Source organism: Palaemon carinicauda, chromosome 10, assembly GCF_036898095.1.
Source record: "Palaemon carinicauda isolate YSFRI2023 chromosome 10, ASM3689809v2, whole genome shotgun sequence".
Lineage (NCBI taxonomy): Eukaryota > Metazoa > Arthropoda > Malacostraca > Decapoda > Palaemonidae > Palaemon > Palaemon carinicauda.
This window is the reverse complement of record NC_090734.1, coordinates 131971593-131991649: the sequence shown is the minus strand read 5'-3', so window position 1 is coordinate 131991649 and position 20057 is coordinate 131971593. Positions and strand designations below refer to the sequence as shown.

The following is a 20057-nucleotide window of genomic DNA, read 5'->3' as shown; positions in this document are numbered from 1 at the left end:
TAATTTCACCGAGGATTGAAGGGAGTGTTCCCATATAATATAATAATGATTGGAGGAGCTGTAAAATAGTGATAGGAGGGGATGTAAAATTGGTTGATTGTATCTCTTTCCTCCTCCATAAAAGTCTCCCGAATCAAAGACTTGTTCTTCTCATACTTGCGGAAAACTTCAGCAAGAGTTTTTCTCATCCTTTACAATGAGAATTGCGGCCTTCTTATCAGGGATGACGCCTTAGGAACCCCTTTTAGCCAACACTTGCTGTACTTGAAACACATATAGAGGGCCTGCCTACAGTTAGTAAGTTTTCTGTGCCCTTACGGATAATGCCATCACACACATTTACTTGAGGTGTGGCAAGACTGATAACAACACAGGGAAAATCATGGCTGGGCATAGAAAAGAGACTCTGTACGCCCATGGGTCAATCATCCTACTCTATAGAGTGGCAAGCAGGCAAGCTGTTAAATATTTTGGCACTCAGTTTGAAAACTTTAATTAGTTCGCACTTAATCTATCTCTTACGCAAAGAACGAGGGTTTATATTCGGGTCGGAACAAATTTTGTTGGGTGCTTCCAGTTTAGCGGCCATTATTAGGTGAATTTTCCATGTATATTTCTTTATAATGGTATTAATAGTTCATCAAATATGCAGTTTGGGATCACATGGTTAAGGAAGTTTTACTGTAGTACTGAACAATATTAAAGCAATTTTCACATTAGGATATACTGTAATTATTATTTAAAAAACTAGAAAGCCTCAAAGGCCAATCTTAGCACTGCAAGCTCACAATATTAATGAGTAATTAATATTCGGGTAAAATTTCTTTATTTTCTTCCAAACCTTCACATTTAATGGTTTAAAGGTTGCTCAGTAATGACATAGGCAAGGGACAGTGACATTGCCCTACCAAGCAGGTCAATGCCCAAGAGACTGACCATATATACATAGGATCAGCACCCAAGCCCCCTCTCCATCCAAGCTAGGACCAAGGATGGCCAGGTAATGGCTTCTGATGATTCAGCAGATAGACCTATAGACTCCCAAATCCCCCATCCTTAGTTCACAAGGATGGTGAGGTTGCAGCAACCAAAGAAACTATTAAGTTTAAGCGGGACGTGAACCCCATTCTGGCGTTCCCCAGTCAGGGACATTACCACACTTGAATAAAATATGTACGGCTGTTATATATTGACTTGCATTTTCTGCTTATAACGATTGTTTTGTAATTTTGCAAGAATGTCTTCTCCATGGATCTAATCTAAGCCAGAATACAGGTACTGGAGATTAACCCTTTCACCCCCAAGGGACGTACCGGTACGTTCTTGCAAAACACTGTTATTTACATGTTTTTGCATATTTTTCATAACATTATGAGAAACTTCAGGCATTTTCCAAAAGAATGAGACCAACCTGATCTCTCTATGACAAAAATTAAGGCTGTTAGAGCAATTTAGAAAAAAATATATAGCAAAATGTGCTCGAAATTTAACCTTACCTTGGGGGTAAAAGGGTTATTTTTTTTAGCTGTTCATACAGAGGGAAAATTGTAAAAAATGAAATAGGAAGTTTTCAAAATATCAATCTATAATTAGTGCCAAAGAACATTTCACTTCTAATACATGTAGTAAATTTATAGAAAAAAAAATTAATAACACTTCTCATTTCATACACGCATGTTACTTAAACTGGTATAGTAAAGTACATGTGTTTGATACTGAGATAGCAACAATACATCAACAAAAATATAAAATAAAAATAAACTAACAAGTTTCACTACCTACTAAAGCTTAAAAAAATGATACAATTCTTTTTTCTCAAGGGTAGAGTGAGAATACAACATTGTTAAGCACACTTCTTTGATAGAACAACCATTTTAAAATGCTGTAGTTTGAACAATTGTTTTAATTCTAGGCTCTCATGGTACGCTTTCTATCTGAAGAATATAAAATAAAAAGAAACTAACAAATTTCACTGCCTACTAGAGCTTAAAAAAAATTATACAATCGATCTTTTTTCTCAATGGTAGAGTGAGAATACAATATTGTTAAGCACACTTCTTTGATAGAACAACCATTTTAAAATAATGTAGTTTGAACAAATGTTTTAATTCTAGGCTTTCATGGTACGTTTTCTATCTGAAGAAAACCCTAAAATATAATTTTCTTCCTAAATAATCATGAAATAAAATCTACTTGTAAATCTCCTCACATCATATCAAACAGCCAAATTCATTAATACAATACATTATAATTTAGCAATACATCAAATGTGAACTTTAAAAATTTGTACAGTAGTTTTTTTCTATAAAAAAAAAATATTGTGAGCTGCAAAACTATTTGATGTAAGTTATATTTTCATAATTTATGCTATCGTATTACTTGTCGGCATTTAAGGTTTAAAGGCTGCTCATGAATGGAAGAGGTAAGGGACAATGACATTGCCCTAGCAAATAAGACAATGCCCTAGAGACTGACCATATATGCATATGATCAGCACCCAAGCCCCCTCTCCACCCAAGCTAGGACCAGGAAGGGTCAGGCAATGGCTGCTGATGACTCAGCAGATAGACCTATAGGCTCCCCCAAAACCCCTCCATCCTTAGCTCACAAAGATGGTAAGGTTGCAGGCACTAAAAAATCTAATGAGTCTGAGCAGGACTCAAACCCGTCTGGGGATCACCAAGCAGACACGTTATCAATCAGGCCACAACATATAAAATCAGTCCCTTAATAAACGGATTTTGAGCGAAGCGAAAAATCTATTTTTGGGTGAGATAGCCATGGCGTCCTGATGGAAGGTTCCTGTTTGGTAGCTTCCTTGGGTATAAGACTACTAAGATATTCCCAGAGAATTTAACCACAGGTTATCACAGAATTCTAACTTCTGGAGCGAGTATCTCAAAGGTTTCCCTTTAAGACATCGTAATACAACAGGGGACACGCATGTCTGGTCGTGCCACATAGCTATCTCCACCCCGAACAGAGTTAACGCTTCGGTGTGTAAGGGCTGAGAATAGCTGGGAGCCGTTCCACAGCTAATCTCACTCGTGGCTACTACTGATACTCGAGACGTAAACAAACGGACGCCATTGCTCTAATGACGTCACGAGCGTCTTTATCCTGGCGCCAGTTGCTGCCCATCACCATGATACAATTGTGTAGGGTGGGAACAAACTGACGAAGTAGTAGGGAGGGTCCATCAGGACGCCATGGCTATCTCACCCAAAAATAGATTTTTCGCTTCGCTCAAAATCCGTTTTTTGGGCTCAAGCCATGGCGTCCTGATGGAAGAGTACCAGAGAATCAATGTATCGTGGTAGATTTTCCCCCCAGAGTTAAGTGCCTAGGCATTGACAAATAGCAAAGTAATCTTAGATAAGAACCATAGGAACGAAGTATCCTGCCCCCCATTGGTAGGAAGTTCCCATGGGCTATGCCGACGTCAAAGTGGTATTGAAGGACTATTCATCTTGACAGAAGAGCTTTTTAATAGCTTAGAGATGAAGCAGAATGTTTGATATTTGTATAGGAACATTCTGAGTGGGTCAGTGGTGGTTGGGCACTGTGTGTAGGATTCATCTCCTGATTATCAGAAGTAAGTATTCGAGTAGGAACCTTACTGAGGCAAGATGAATATAATTTAAGGATAGATATCTTAAATTCTTCATGACCATAAGAAAGGAGGAATAAATAAAACTATGACAGTATATATTTCATAGTAAGTAGGAGCTGAAGGAGACGCATAAGTAATAAAATAGAAATTTTATTTCACAATGCAGAAATTAAATAATTTACAGCAAAAGTAAAGTTCATTTACAGTAATAATAATGTACATAGAAATAAAGGCTTGCTCTTGAATCTGAAAGGGAATTTCAGGATTAGTAGGTACTCGTTCTCGAGGAACGCAAGTCTTTAAATAACACATCATGCTCAAGGCATGCGGCACTTGTGTAACACTATGACATTTCACCTGGGATAAGAACAGTTATAAAAGCACTAAGTGTTTTTAGACATCACTATGAATCACTCGAGGGTCAACATAGGCACCCGAAGAGTTAGAGTCCCAAATAACTCACTGTTCTACGCAGAGTTAGGTGCAGGTTTCATAACACTACCTGCGGCTACCACAAAATGTTTGATTTCGTGCACTTGTTTCGCATAATGTTTAAAGAAAACTCGCGAGGACTTCCAGCCCGTAAAGTTTTTAAGGCTTTCAAAGTCCATGCTCTGAAAAAAGTTCAGAGAAGATGCCACTTTTCTAGGATCATGACCAGCGGGTGTACTGTTCGGATCCGCTCTGCGAATGAAGTAGGTGATTTTCGCTCTTAATTGTTTCAGTGACAGGTCGCTGCCCGATGTTTCTCCTTTGAAGAGTTGGCCTCCACCAAAGTTTGAAGTTCTGCGAAGATAGACCTTGAGGCTCTCTACTGGACATAGAGAGACATCCTCCTTCAGGGGGCATATTCTCCAAGGGCCCCATCTTTTGGTGGGTAATTCATTTTTGGCGAGAAACGTCGGATCAGGGGAGAGGGTCACTTCTCCTGAATCAGCAAACAGGATGTGTCCCTCTTCTCTTGATAATGCCACTATTTCGCTGACTCGAGCTCCCGAGGCGAGAGCAAATAAGAATATAACTTTCTGAGTCAGATCCTTGAGGGGGCATGAATCGTTGTCCAAGTTGGAGGCGAAATGGAGCACCTTGTCTAGTGACCAGGAGATCGGTTTCGGAGGGGGTGCTGGGCGGAGGCGAGCACATGCTTTCGGCAGTTTGTTAAAGATGTCGTTGGACAGATCAATTTGGAAGGCATATAGAATTGGTCTAGTCAAAGCCGATTTGCAGGTTGAAATCGTATTGGCTGCTAATCCTTGTCCATGAAGGTGAATGAAGAAGGACATACAGAAATCAATGGTGATTTCTTTAGGATTTTTTGCTTTAACAAAGGAGACCCATTTCCTCCAGGATGATTCATATTGCCGTCTCGTGGATTCGGTCTTGTATTCCTCTAGGAAGTCTAGACTTTTCTTCGAGATCCCAAACCTCTTCTTTGCGGCAAGGGAGAGAAAATCATGAGATGAAGGTCCTTGATTTTCGATGATGAAGCGAAGACAGTCGACTTCTGTACTTGTTGAGAGAGAACTGGGCCCGGGAGAGGGATCAGCTTGGGCTGCAGCTCCAGGACCAGGGGGTACCAGTTGCTCCGGGGCCACTTGGGAGCCACTAGGGCCGCTGTCCCTTTGAAGGTTCTCAGTTTGGAGAGGACTTTCAACAGAAGGTTGGTGGGAGGGAACAGGTATATCTTGGACCATCTGTTCCAGTCCAGTGACATGGCGTCCACCGCTTCTGCTTTGGGGTCCTCGTACGGGGCTACGTACAGAGGAAGTTGATTGTTGTCGCTCGTTGCAAAGAGATCTATCTGAAGTTCTGGGACTTGATGAGAGATGAAGGAGAATGATCTTGCGTCTAGAGACCATTCCGACTCTATCGGGTTTGTCCGAGATAGAGCATCCGCTGTCACGTTGCGGAATCCTTGTAGGTGAACTGCAGACAGGTGCCACTTCTTCTTCTCCGCCAGACGGAAGATTGGGAGAAGCACCTGATTTATCTGGGGCGATCTTGAGCCCTGGCGATTGAGACAACGAACTACCACCGAGTTGTCTAGGGTTAGACGGATGTGGATCGAGGGCGGCGGGGATAGCTTCTTCAGAGTAAGAAGGACCGCCATGGCCTCCAAGATGTTTATGTGGAACGTCTTGAATAGTGGAGACCAGGTCCCTTGAGCTTGTTTCAGGTGGGAGTGACCTCCCCAGCCCTCCAGTGAGGCATCCGTGTGGATGTTGAGTGATGGAGGAGGGTGTTGGAGAGGAATGGACCTTTTCAGGGCCATTGCTTCCGACCACGGCTTTAGGAGGCGTCGAAGTCTGTCTGGAAGCCGTCTCTTGAGGTCTCTTCGAGCGATGGATGCCGATCGTCTCCAGACTCCCGCGGCATCCTTTAGCTGTGCACGAAGCACTGGGTTTGTCACTGAGGCGAATTGTAGAGAGCCTAGAACTCGTTCCTGCTGTCGTCTTGAAATGCGTTTGGATTTCAGTAGTCGCTTGACAGACCCTGCTATTTCCTTCCTTTTCTTCTGGGGGATGGAAAGGCGGTGTGACTGAAGATTCCAGTGGATTCCCAGCCACTGAAACTTCTGAGCTGGAGAGAGGCGAGATTTCTTCTCGTTGATCTTGAATCCCAGGTGTTCTAGGTACTGGGTAACTTCGTCGCAAGACTTTGTACACTCTTCGGGCGATGGAGCCCAGACTAGCCAGCCGTCGAGGTAGGCCATCACCTGGACGTTTCTTAGGCGGAGCTGTTGTACTATGGCATCCGCCAGCTTTGTGAAGATCCGAGGGGCCACATTGAGGCCGAATGGCATGGCCCGGAAGGCGTAGCTTTTCCTTTGGAGTCGAAATCCTAGGTAGGAGGAAGCGTGATGGTTCATTGGAATGTGCCAATAGGCATCCGCCAGGTCTATAGAGACCGTGTAGGAACCTTGAGGCAGAAGGGTCCTTATTTGTTGAAGCGTCAGCATCTTGAATTTGTTGTTCTCTATGAACTTGTTGAGGGGGGATAAGTCCAGAATGACTCTGAGCTTGTCTGAGTCCTTCTTGGGAACGCAAAACAGTCTCCCTTGGAACCTGGTGGACTTTACCTTCCTTATCACCTTCTTGTTCAAGAGGTCTAGAACATATTCTTCCAGAATGGGGGTCGATTGTTGGAAGAACCGCTGGAAGATTGGGGGTGGATGCACCCAACTCCAGCCTAGACCGTTCTTGATGATGCTGTGTGCCCAAGGATCGAAGGTCCAACGATCCTGGAATTGGCGGAGTCTTCCTCCCACCGGAAGCACTTCATTGCTTCTGGTGTCCCGAGGACTTGTTGCCTCGGCCGCTAGCTCCCTTACCTCCTCTACCTCTGGAGGGACGACGAGAGGCGTCTCTGCTTGCACCCCTAGACGAGCCTCTACCTCTGGCATGAAAGGTAGTGGTTGGCTGTTCGAAGGCAGGGGTGAAGACCGGTGACTGTGACAACACCGGTTGGGGGACCAATTGAAAGGTCTGTTGTGGTTGGGCAACCACTTGGGAGGTAGCGGGTCCCGGAAACTGACGTCTTTGTTGACGTTGCTGGGGTTTCGGTTTCTGAGGTTTCCTCTTAGGCTGAGGTCCATCGTCCTGAGAGGTTTTCCTTTTCCTGGACATGCCCCACTTGTGGAGAAGGTTCCTATTCTCCGTGGCGGCTCTGTCCGTTATTTCCTTGACAAGGTCCGAAGGAAACAGGTGCTTTCCCCAGATGTTGGAGGAAATCAGCCTCCGGGGTTCGTGTTTCACGGTGGCACCGACAAACACGAATTCACGACAGGCTCTACGAGCCTTTATGAAATGGTACAAGTCCTTCATTACCGTCAGTAAGTGGGATTTGGCCAGTACCATGTAGTGATCTGGTACTGCTGTGTCACAGGCCATAACTTCAAGTTGGACTTGATGAGAAAGAGACGCTGCAAGCCTCTCCTTCGTGTCTTGTTCCCGGCGAAGGAGGTGATCATTGAGCTTAGGGAGGTCTTCATTAAACTGACGTCCGGCAACGTCAGGATCAAGCCTACCCACAACGAAAGTATGTTGGACATCTTTCCATTGTCTAGTGTCAGGGGGCGTTACGATGGAGAAGGGTCTGCACTCCTCCAGTGCAGGGCAGGGTTTCCCTTCTTCCGCCGCCTTAAGGCATGCAGCCAAGGCCTTTTCCAAAAATGGAAGAACCGCAGTGTCGGGAGCGACATAAGTAGGATGCTTCTTGCTCAAGGCAGGAAGCTTAGAGCAGGTAAAGCCCCTGCTCTTAAATGCGGAGGCTAACATAGCCTGGGCCTTAGCGAGATCGAACACTATCTCTTCCTTAGGTTCGGTCTCCTCCTTCGAGGCAGGTTCAGAACGAAGCCGGACGTAACAGTCCGGGTAGGCCTCGAAGCTTGGGAAGAATTCCACATCTTCCAACGGGACCGTGCCAATCTTGTCACTAACGAAGATCCTGCCGGTCGCAATAACCATATGCTCTGCATACCTCCACGGGTTGGCATGAGAGCAAGCTGGGAGATCCTTAACCGAAATCTTCTTCGGTTCTCTGGATCCAATCATTGACCTGATGGACTCCTGGTTCTCCTTCAGTCTGTCGTCCATGACAGCTCTAATCAGCCGGATCAGTTCTTGGGTAGACGAAGAGGGATCCGGGGTCGAGGAGGTAGACGGAATGGACACATCCGTCGGTGTAGGAGTAGGCGGAGGGATGGATGGGGGAGGAGCTCCAAGCTCCGACTCGGTGTATTCCACCTTGTCTTCTTCCTCTTCGGCTCCTTGAGCCATAAGCGTCTTCTCCGTGTCTTCCGAGACGTCAGAGATCTGTTCATCCTCTTCGGAATCTAGGCGACACTCGTGCATGGACTGAGCCATGACCACATCAGGTTCCACCGTAATTTGGACAGTTGGGATTGCTTCCTTTGGAACCACTGAATCAGGGGAGGCCTTAGGGAACAGCAGGGACCTCAGTTCTTCAGTGGCCAGGTACGGTCCAGTGGCATTCCTCTGAAAACCACGCACCCACTTGCGCAGTTTCTCACGAGCCACGTCTCTAACCTCCGCTGAGGGAGGGTTATGGAAGGCCTCAACTAGGTAGGCCTGGCAGACCGTACAATCCAGTGGATTCCAGAACTTCCAATCCCCTCTCTTGTCTGAGCAAGGGGCGTGAGTCCTGCACGCCGTATGTCCGTAAAACTGGGAGCGTTTCACGGCACAGTATGCGAAATCGCATTTCATCTGCTCCTCCTGTGGAAGAAAGAGAAAATGAGTATGGGGGAGTCATAGGAATGGCTCTTAAATTAAGTTAATATTAATCATTAATTTTAACTTATAAGGTGTGATGCATAGAGAGTGAAACAGTAAAGGAGAACACGCTCCATGCATCTCGCCCGGCCGGTTACCAAAGGCTTGGTCCTGGGATAATCCAAATGACCGAGATCATTGGATACAGTTTCCTAGGATTCCCATTATATTGGAACTCCATGGAAAGCCAAGGACAAGGTTGGGATCGAATTCATTCGGTTCCCAAATAAGAGCCAGAAGGTCTCATTAAGGGTAACTGCTTCTGGCAACCAGCCGTGCTAAGATGCACATAGCATGCTGGAAATAGAAGAATGCAAAGAGACAGCATGATCACTAATAGAGCAGTACTAGGTACTGATCTTAGAAGCAAAGCAGCTTATCTATTTGCTAGGTAGGGCTATCTTAGTCTTATGATAGCTACAGAGAGGGGGTGCAAGTATTCTTGACGCCTCCGGGGTATCCGGCAAGCCGCCGGCACGCCGGAGCCCGCTCCAGCATAGATTCTGGCATTAGAACAGACAATTTTCAAAAGTCAGTTAGATACCAGGATGGCGGCCGCCGGCACAACGGCGGCACGCCGGCAGGGAGCGGCGGCTCCGGCAGCCGGAGGATGCCGGATTGGTGACTGGGGTAAGGATGGTACAGGTAGTATCGGGTTGCCGGCAGTATATGCCGGCACTCCGGAGATCGACCGGCAAGCGGACGATTAGATAGGAGTAGGAGAGCCGCCGGTAGTAGCCGGCGGCAGCCGGCAGTCCCTCGGAACACGGGGGGCTGGCGGCAAGGGTAGGGAAGTCACCAAGAGGCAGGTATTGCCGGCATAAGAGGCGGCAAGAGACCGGCACCCAGATAGATAGAGAGACAGGGGGAGGGGGGAAGGATGCAGGAAGTACCTTCAGGGTTCCAGGCATCCCTCCCCCTCCCTGAGGGGGAGTACCCATGATAGAGACAGGCTCTATCATCCATATGCAGGGGTCACTAGGGACCGGGAGCAGGTAGCCCAAGGGAGGACTAGGGAACACCCAAGATGGGGGGGGGGGGAGACTCCCTTATGCAGAGTTACACTAGGAACTAACCTTATAGGACACTATGAAGGAATATGTACCAGAGCGGACTGCACAAGGAAGCTCGGGTAGCCCTACTCATCCACCCTAAGGAGGAGTTGTAGGACAGGGGACAGATAAGTATAAACTAACCTAAGCATAGGCTAGGCTATACAAGAGATAGGTGGGGAGGGAGAAGAGAGGGGTCTTCCCAGGAAGGGTTTCTGTACCAGAGCGGCCACAAAGGGAAGGGAGGACACTCCCTAACCTAAGATTAGGCTGATCGGCTAAAACGGTGCAAGAGTACAGTTTCAGCAAGGAACAGAGAAACCTTCCTAACCCGACCTAGATCAGGGCTAAAAGTCCTGAACTAGGCAGGGAAGAAGACGTATCGCTATCGCAGGAAAGTCGCAGACTATCCTAGCCATAGAGGTAGGCTAGCCTAACCTCACTCTCAGACGCAATCCTAAAGGGGGTTCATTCCTTTAGGGAGGACTGAGAGGCGATATAATACTCTATTAGACAATGAATCCCTTTACTCAGAAAAGGGATCAAGGCTAATTAGAGGGAATGCCAAGGCAGGGGATGAAGGAAGCATATAGGGGTCCTAAGGTTAGGTTAGGCTAGTAAGAATCACTGACTAGCCTATCCCCTATATGGTCCCTGAAGGCGAAAACATTTGCATCACTAGTCAAAAGTATTGTATAATAATAATGCCACTATCTTCATAACTTAGTCTAGGATCACTGATAATTCATGCATGAACACTTGTATATAGGCTCCTGGCCTGGGGGCTATAGTAGCCGACTGGTATGAGGTCAATCGATGACCGATAAAAAGCGTCTAAACACGAAATAAAAGTTCCTAGCTATGAAGACTAAATAAACTAATGTATTCAATTAGTATATAAGGCCGGAAGCGTTGTTGTGGCTAACTAAATAAGACATGCAAAACAACAACGACGCCATAAAATGGCGGGTCCGGTAGAGGCACAGCTCTGCCACAAAACATCAATTATTTCGCAAAATAATATTTACTTTACGGCCAGAGCTTAATTAAACAATACTGGAACCTTGTACTCAACTTTCCAGAAGAAGGCGAGGCTGAAGGTAACGACATAGCGAAGATGCAAAACGATAAAGTTCACACAAGGGAAAATCCGTCTCAGTAGGGCAGCTACTAAACAAAGGATGGAGACGCTCGTGACGTCATTAGAGCAATGGCGTCCGTTTGTTTACGTCTCGAGTATCAGTAGTAGCCACGAGTGAGATTAGCTGTGGAACGGCTCCCAGCTATTCTCAGCCCTTACACACCGAAGCGTTAACTCTGTTCGGGGTGGAGATAGCTATGTGGCACGACCAGACATGCGTGTCCCCTGTTGTATTACGATGTCTTAAAGGGAAACCTTTGAGATACTCGCTCCAGAAGTTAGAATTCTGTGATAACCTGTGGTTAAATTCTCTGGGAATATCTTAGTAGTCTTATACCCAAGGAAGCTACCAAACAGGAACCTTCCATCAGGACGCCATGGCTTGAGCCCAAAAATAGCAGTATGTTAATAACAACAAGGCTGGTAAATTCAAAATTAAGAGGAAATGCATATCTAATAAAAAATATATAATTTTGAGATGATATATAATCTACTTTGAATTTAGCCTAATCATTTAAGTAGTAAAGTATGCTACAGCAAGAATTTGCTTCCAAATAGTTGACTATTCTTATATCTGTACTTCTGAATTATTCATAGAATCCAGAATTAAATACAGATAAAAATCAATTAAAATATGAATACAAAACACCCTTAACTTAATTTATTGAACAATTTTCATTCCAAATTAAACAATCACGTTTATTTCCAAAATAATCACAAAGTGCAAGAAAACGCCATAACAAATACAAACTTCATTTGAACTGAATTCCTACCTTGAACTTCCACTTTTACCTTGACCTAATAGGACTTGATAGTAAAAGCTTCATATATAACAGGACTCCAGCTCAAAAAAAAAAATCTTTAATTTCATTGTTTCTGTGAAATATGCTTGAAATATGACAACTAAGAAAAGCATTTTGCACAGACAATGACCGATATATTCAAAGAAAAAAAAATGTATGCTTTATATCTTTTACTTTAATAAAAAGTATGTAAAGAGAGATAAATTTACTGATCCAACAAATTAATGTGTTAACTAAAGATTGTTTTGTCTTTTCACAAAGTAATCCCATTCTAAACTGCATTACACTTAAGGAATACTTTATGATACTTTTTAATGACAAGAAAAAGTAAAATAAATAAAAACATACATTGTTGTACACAAACTCTTCTCTCACACTTATTACTGATTTCTATAGTACTTTAAAAGTTATAACTGCTATATATATCTATTACAAGCTTCAGTCAGAGACACTTTATTCCTAATTAAAATATTGCATAAATTGTACGGTATGCTGAAAAAAACATACAATACACTATTTGCATAATGACTGAAGCTAGTTTAAGACAAACATAGCAATCATTAACCTCATCCACCTTGAGGCAGCCTATCACTCATTTTTGCCACCTCTCCCTTGCCCCTTGGGACGGCAACTGACGGCTTTGTTATTCTTTTGCTTTCCTGGTCACTTCGATGTTCTGCTCTGATCCTTTCCGCAATAGCTTTCCGTTCGGCCTGGAAAAGAGAGATGTGTCTGGTGATCTATGTTTTGAAGATTTCTTAAGTTCAGCATTCAGTATTCCACTTACAACTGCTCTACCTAAGACATCTTTCATCAAACTTAGCTATTCTTAATGATAAAGAAGAAAATATCACCACCAAAAATGACAAATTTGAAGTAATTTGTATTTTTCTCAACGATATAAAACTTGAGTTCTTTATTAGGGAATGTACAGTAGACTTGTGAGCAGGAACTGGGTCTCGAGCTGAGGTAGAACTCCGAGAAGAGGAGGCATCCTGGTCATGAGTAGGTAGGCAACCATGTGCAGGAGGGTGATCACGCTCAGGAAGCCGGGAGCGAGAACAAAGTGACTCACGTGGCATGTTGCGTCAAGTAAGCAAGGAGTCGCACGCTGGCGCGCGGCCGCGAGCTGGAATCTAGTCGCATGTTGGAACCCTTTGACGAGCTGGAAGTGGTTGGCGCGCTGGAATCCTGTGACGAGCTGCAACTGGTTCGCGTGTGGGAACACGATGACGAGGAGACTGCTTGTGAACTGAAGCCTGATATCGCACTGGGCCTTGGTCATGCGCTGAACCACTGTGGGATCTGGAAGAGGGCGTTCTGGAGAGTGAGGTCTCAACCTTCCGGACTTACCAGTGGTAGCTTATACACCCCCCCCCGGAACCCCCCCAAGCGGCGGCGCGAGCCCTAAACCACGCCCCCTTGGGCGGAGTTACCAGGGACGAGCGGGTTGACTCGGCAATGGAAGTCACATTTCTGAAGTTGACTTCGGCACAGAACGTTCTCCTCTTTTCCCTCCCGCTGCTCCCAACATATATTTGCTGGTTTTCATTATTCTGCACTCAGCAACCAGAGTAATATCTCAGCCCACGGCTTGATTATGGCTAGGCAAATTCTTACCTCCGTGGAGGTGCATCGGCTTAGCGAAGACTCCAGCGAAGAGGAGAACGTAATCAGTAACGAAAAACGAACACAATCGACTGCAGGAAGTGATATGCCTTCTAATTCTGGTATTGTAAATATGTTACTCCAACAGAATCAAACTCTCATGCAAATTATTCTGAAAAGGTAAGGTTTTAAATTCTGTTTACAACGAAAACGTCATATGGAAAGCAGCTGATTTAGACTCATGATGTCACAAATGCAAATGGCGGCCCCCATACGTAAGTTTGTTATGATTTGAATGCTTAGAGCAGGCATTTCCGAACATAGCGTAAGTAGCTTAAGCAAAGCATGTGCATGATTACAACACGAATAATTGGAGTAAACAAACTAAATACTCCAATTTATATATATAACAAAATTATAACTAGGTATACAAAACAAATTGCTTGCCTGACACATCAAAAGCACGCAGCTTAATAGGCAGTAGGCTAGACCACAGGTAAGTTCGAGTTTACATTTCTCGCTTTAAACCTATCGACACTAGCCTAGGCCCTGGGGGGCGATCTGATAAGGGTTACATATGAGGCAGGTCTAGATTATTAATAATAACAGATATAAACTTATCATTCACTTGAATATGGCACTGAATTAACCTAAGAGGGCTATTTGAGTCGTGAACCCCATTGCCTGACTTCAGCCTTCTAGGTCCGCTGCTGTCCATATTTACTATACCTGTTGAACAAACATTTAAATTAATCTATGGTAAATAATTCACTGATATTAAAACATTCATCTCTGCAGAAGTGGTTCACCTGTTAAGAAGAATGAGGCTCCCCCTCCTACTAAGCGCTCAAGACGATCACCTGAATTACCTGAAAGTGCAAATTTAGACCTCTTTTCCTTTTATAATAATGGAGATGAAAGTGATTACGAGGATTTCAACCTTCTTACCTTCCATAAACCCATTCCTTCATATATTTCCACCAATTTTAAAGCTGAACATCTCTTCATAGAGAAGGGAAAATTCAATTGAATAATTCACTAGTAGCATTAACTTTCAGTGAAGGCCATAGTGATAACCGTGATAAATTCTTTGTTAGTAGTCAAAATAAGGAGTTCTCAGACTTTTTTAAATTAATTAATACTCCAAAGTTGAGTTTCTGGCCTGAAGGTAAGGTATTTGATGACAGCTACAAGAGAAAGTTTTTTTATGACATAGAAAATATTAAAATGAGTATTTCTGCCTTTCAAGGGCATGCAGCACTGGCACACATTGTATACCCCTCCAAAGTAAATGACATTGAATTTTTGTCCAAGATTATTATTGGTCCCCTAAGAAGGAGCATAGACCTCATACAAAATTTGATAAGAAATTTCAGAAGCAGAGCACTTCCTAGATACCTCAAGGAAGAGATAAGAGATCTTATAATCAAAGCAGACATTAAAGAAGTTTGGAATATAACTGAAGACCAAAATTCAGCCATTGCTGCCTGCTTTCACAAGGGTCCCCTCCGCAGAGGAGGGGCAGCAAACTTCAGGGGTAGGAAATTCAACTTTGGGGGCAGATTTCAGGGAAGAAGGTTCAGTTTCCTCAAAGGTAACCCTAACTTTAGATTCAAGTCTCAGCCGCTTAGAAGAGGTAATAGGCGAGGTGGGTACAGGGGGGGGGGAGGTCACAAAATGGACAAGCTAATAGTTCAGGAGCCAGAGAAAAGAAAGACCCTAGAAATTGAGCCATGCTCCGCACCAGTTCAAAGAGAGATTTTTTCAGCACCAGTATTTTATGCACCAGTTGATAACGATGTTTACTCTGCACCAGTTAATAATGAGCTTTGCTCAGCACCAGTTAATGAGCTTTGCTCAGCACCAGTTAATAACGAGCTTTGCTCAGCACCAGTTGTTAATGAGCTTTGCTCAGCACCAGATAATAACGAGCTTTGCTCTGCACCAAACCATCATGACATTGGGCCAAATGCTATAAATCAGGATAGAAGTAAAGAGACCTTGCCTTTGGCCTCAAACCCATTGAATAACTCCTCCCAGAGCCCCCCAGAGAATAGGATAGGTAAGTCATTACTAAAGAATATTGATAGTTGGAGAAAGCTTCCTAATGCCTCTTTTGCTTGTAAAATTATCAATGAAGGGGTGAGAATTCCATTTAATAATAAAGTAAAAGCCCAGAGGTCATTAAAAAGAACAGGTAAAGATAGATTTTATTCAATTAACAAGCGTAAAATATTGGAAAGAGAATGTGACAGACTGCTAAAACTAGGTGTCATAGAGCAGATCCCCAGAACTTCCTTTTACTACTCCAACCACATATTTTATAAATTAAAACCAGATGGAACAGTACGACTAATCTTTGACATGAAGGTGCTCAACACCATGATTAAAAAATGTTATTTTTATAATAAAATAAATTTTTGAATATACTTACCCGGTGATTATATAAGCTGCAACTCTGTTGCTCGACAGAAAACTCTACGTTAAAAATCCGCCAGCGATCGCTATGCAGGTAGGGGGTGTACTTCAACAGCGCCATCTGTCGTGCAGGTACTCAGTACTCAATGTAAACAAAGAACTCAATTTTCTCCTCGGTCCACTGCGTCTCTATTGGGGAGGAAGGGAGGGTCCTTTAATATATAATCACCGGGTAAGTATATTCAAAAATTTATTTTATTATAAAAATAACATTTTTCAATATTTAACTTAGCCGGTGATTATATAAGCTGATTCACACCCAGGGGGGTGGGTAGAGACCAGCAATAAATGTTTACATTATTATGAGCTGAGGATTTTTTATTTCATTTTAGCAGTTATCAAAATAACAAACTTAAAATAAATAAGTACCTGGTAAGGAAGTCGACTTGAACAATTACTCTGCCTTTTTAAGTACGTCTTCCTTACGGAGCCTCGCGATCCTCTTAGGATGCTGAGCGACCCCTAGGAGCTGAAGTATCAAGGGTTGCAACCCATACAACAGGACCTCATCAAAACCTCTAATCTAGGCGCTTCTCAAGAAATGACTTTGACCACCCGCCAAATCAAGTAGGATGCGAAAGGCTTCTTAGCCTTCCGGACAACCCAAAAACAATAATAAAACATTTCAAGAGAAAGATTAAAAAGGTTATGGAATTAGGGAATTGTAGTGGTTGAGCCCTCACCCACTACTGCACTCGTTGCTACGAATGGTCCCAGAGTGTAGCAGTTCTCGTAAAGAGACTGGACATTCTTAAGATAAAAAGACGCGAACACTGACTTGCTTTTCCAATAGGTTGCGTCGATTATACTTTGCAGAGATCTATTTTCTTTAAAGGCCACGGAAGTTGCGACAGCTCTAACTTCGTGTGTCCTTACCTTCAGCAAAGCTTGGTCTTCCTCATTCAGATGGGAATGAGCTTCTCGTATTAACAGTCTGATAAAATAGGATAAAGCATTCTTTGACATAGGCAAAGATGGTTTCTTAACTGAACACCATAAAGCTTCAGACGGGCCTCGTAAAGGTTTAGTTCGTTTTAAATAGAACTTAAGAGCTCTTACAGGGCATAAGACTCTTTCTAGTTCATTTCCAACCATACGATAAGTTTGGAATATCGAACGATATTGGCCAAGGCCGAGAAGGCAGCTCGTTTTTGGCTAGAAAACCAAGTTGTAGAACATGTAGCCGTTACGGATGAGAATCCGATGTTCTTGCTGAAGGCATGAATCTCACTGACTCTTTTAGCTGTGGCTAAGCATACCAGGAAAAGAGTCTTTAAGGTGAGATCTTTCAGGGAGGCTGATTGTAGCGGTTCGAACCTGTCTGACATAAGGAATCTTAGTACCACGTCTAAATTCCAACCAGGTGTAACCAAACGACGCTCCTTCGTGGTCTCAAAAGACTTAAGGAGGTCCTGTAGATCTTTATTGTTGGAAAGATCTAAGCCTCTGTGACGGAAGACTGATGCCAACATGCTTCTGTAACCCTTGATAGTGGGAGCTGAAAGAGATCGTTCTTTCCTCAGATATAAGAGGAAGTCAGCTATTTGAGTTACAGAGGTACTGGTCGAGGATACGGATACTGACTTGCACCCGTTTCGGAAGACTTCCCACTTCGATTGGTAGACTCTAAGGGTGGATGTTCTCCTTGCTCTAGCAATCGCTCTGGCTGCCTCCTTCGAAAAGCCTCTAGCTCTCGAGAGTCTTTCGATAGTCTGAAGGCAGTCAGACGAAGAGCGTGGAGGCCTTGGTGTACCTTCTTTACGTGTGGCTGACGTAGAAGGTCCACCCTTAGGGGAAGTGTTCTGGGAACGTCTACTAGACATCGAAGTACCTCGGTGAACCATTCTCTCGCGGGCCAGAGGGAAGCAACTAGCGTCAACCTTGTCCCTTCGTGAGAGGCAAACTTCTGCAGTACCTTGTTGACAATCTTGAACGGAGGGAATGCATATAGATCTAGATGTGACCAATCTAGGAGAAAGGCATCTATATGAACTGCTGCTGGGTCCGGGATTGGTGAGCAAAATATTGGGAGCCTCTTGGTCATCGAGGTTGCGAAGAGATCTATGGTTGGCTGGCCCCAGGTGGCCCAAAGTCTCTTGCATACATCCTTGTGGAGGGTCCATTCTGTTGGAATTATTTGTCCCTTCCGACTGAGACAATCTGCCATGACATTCAAGTTGCCTTGGATGAACCTCGTTACTAGTGATATGTCTAGACCTTTTGACCAGGTGAGGAGGTCCCTTGCGATCTCGTACAACGTCAGAGAGTAGGTCCCTCCTTGCTTGGAGATGTACGCCAAAGCCGTGGTGTTGTCCGAGTTCACCTCCACTACTTTGCCTTGGAGAGACCTGAAGCTTTTCCAGGCCAGACGTACTGCCAGTAGCTCCTTGCAGTTGAAATGCATTGTCCTTTGACTCGAGTTCCATATTCCCGAGCATTCCCGACCGTCTAATGTCGCACCCCAGCCTACGTCCGATGCGTCCGAGAAGAGAACGTGGTTGGGAGTCTGAACAGTCAGGGGAAGACCCTCTCTTAGGTTGATATAGTCCTTTCACCAAGTCAGACAAGACTTTATCTTTTCGGAAACCGGGATCGAGACCGCTTCTAGCGTCTTGTCCTTTTTCCAGTGAAAAGCTAGATGGTATAGAAGAGGACGGAGGTGTAGTCTTCCTAGTGACACAAATTGATCCACGGATGACAGCGTCCCTACCAGACTCATCCACAGCCTGACTGAGCAGCGTTCCTTCTTCAGCATCTTCTGGATGGATAGCAGGGCTGGGGGCTGATCGTCTTGTTCAGCAACGTCCTCATCAGAGGGTTCCTCATCCGAAACTGATGAGGAAACGGCAACGGAGTGGGCAACGTCTGACTCGCTGAATCCGGTCGCACTGGTGGATGCGTGACGGAGCCGGACGCAATATCATGGAACTGCTGCACAGTCTGTGAACTGTCAACAACCATGGGTGCGCGAGGAAGCACAGCGTCAACCCGAAACTGTCTAGACCGTCTGGGTTGTGCAGTCAACACCCTACCGGGTTGCTGAGGTTGACGCACTGCGTCACAACAAGTCACCTCTGCTGGTTGTTGAACGTCCTGAACGTCAACAACCACCTCCGAGCGTCGCTTAACGTCAACGTGCGGCTGGCAACCCACACTGGGTCGCATCGGTGGAGGAACCACCTCAACTGGCAGACGCGAGTAGGTTACCTCAGCGTCAACAGGGCGCACAACCGACCGGTTGGAAGGTTGTTGGCCAGAAGGTTCTTCTCCGCATTTAAGTCCTCTATCAAGGACGCAAGCTTGGACTGCATGTCTTGCAGCAAAGCCCATTTAGGGTCTACGGGAGCAGGTGTGGCAACAGACGGGGTTAGCGACTGAGGCGGTACCGCTTACCATCCCTGAAAGCCTTGTTATGCGTGACATAATAGTACAGCAAAACTTCAAAGGCTCGACAACAGCTGAGAAGTTGACCTGTAAACAACTTGGAGTGTCTCCTGGCTAGGCGCCAGGGAGAGTCTACCAGAATTGAGAAGTCTATCTGGGCAGAGGCATGAACTCCCAAGCCGAGAACTTCTCTCGTGTCATATCAGACTCTCGCTCTATAAACCAGTTTAAAAGAAGGGAAAGCAAAGGCTGTATCCCCCCAAACTCCTCCTGGTGAAAAACCAGTCGCCTAGCCAACGTAACGCTCTCTAGGAGAGCGAGAGAGCACTAGCTTAAAAACAACGGCTTCGAAGTAGCTAGGCCTAGTGTAAGCTCTGACGTTTAGGCGAACGAGGAGCAGCAGTTACAAGATCCGGACGAAGATCCTTAAAAAAATCATCATGATTTAATTAAAGTCCATAGGAGGCTAAGCAGCTTAAGGCTCCTCTCCATCTGACAGAGTCCTCAAGGGAATATCAGTAGGAGGGAGAACAGCAACTTCCTCATCTACACGAACCTTGTCCGATAAAAGCTGAGTCTCTCACTGGTGCATTAGTAGTGGACCAGAACGCAACGTCATGTAACTGCTTGACAGTCTGTGAACTGTCAACAACTGAACTGTCAACCACAACAGGTGCGTGAGGA

At 44.6% G+C, this 20057-nt stretch overlaps 1 protein-coding gene across 1 annotated transcript in view; it reads right to left on the bottom strand.

The window, feature by feature from the left end:
• Positions 1-11496: 11496 nt before the first annotated feature.
• LOC137648264 (uncharacterized) overlaps positions 11497-20057 on the bottom strand; it is a 63207-nt gene continuing 54646 nt past the window's right edge. The window contains exon 4 of the mRNA XM_068381190.1: positions 11497-12616. Within this exon, the coding sequence (XP_068237291.1) occupies positions 12470-12616 (147 nt within the window). The 3' untranslated portion in view covers positions 11497-12469. The remainder of the gene's footprint in view (positions 12617-20057) is intronic.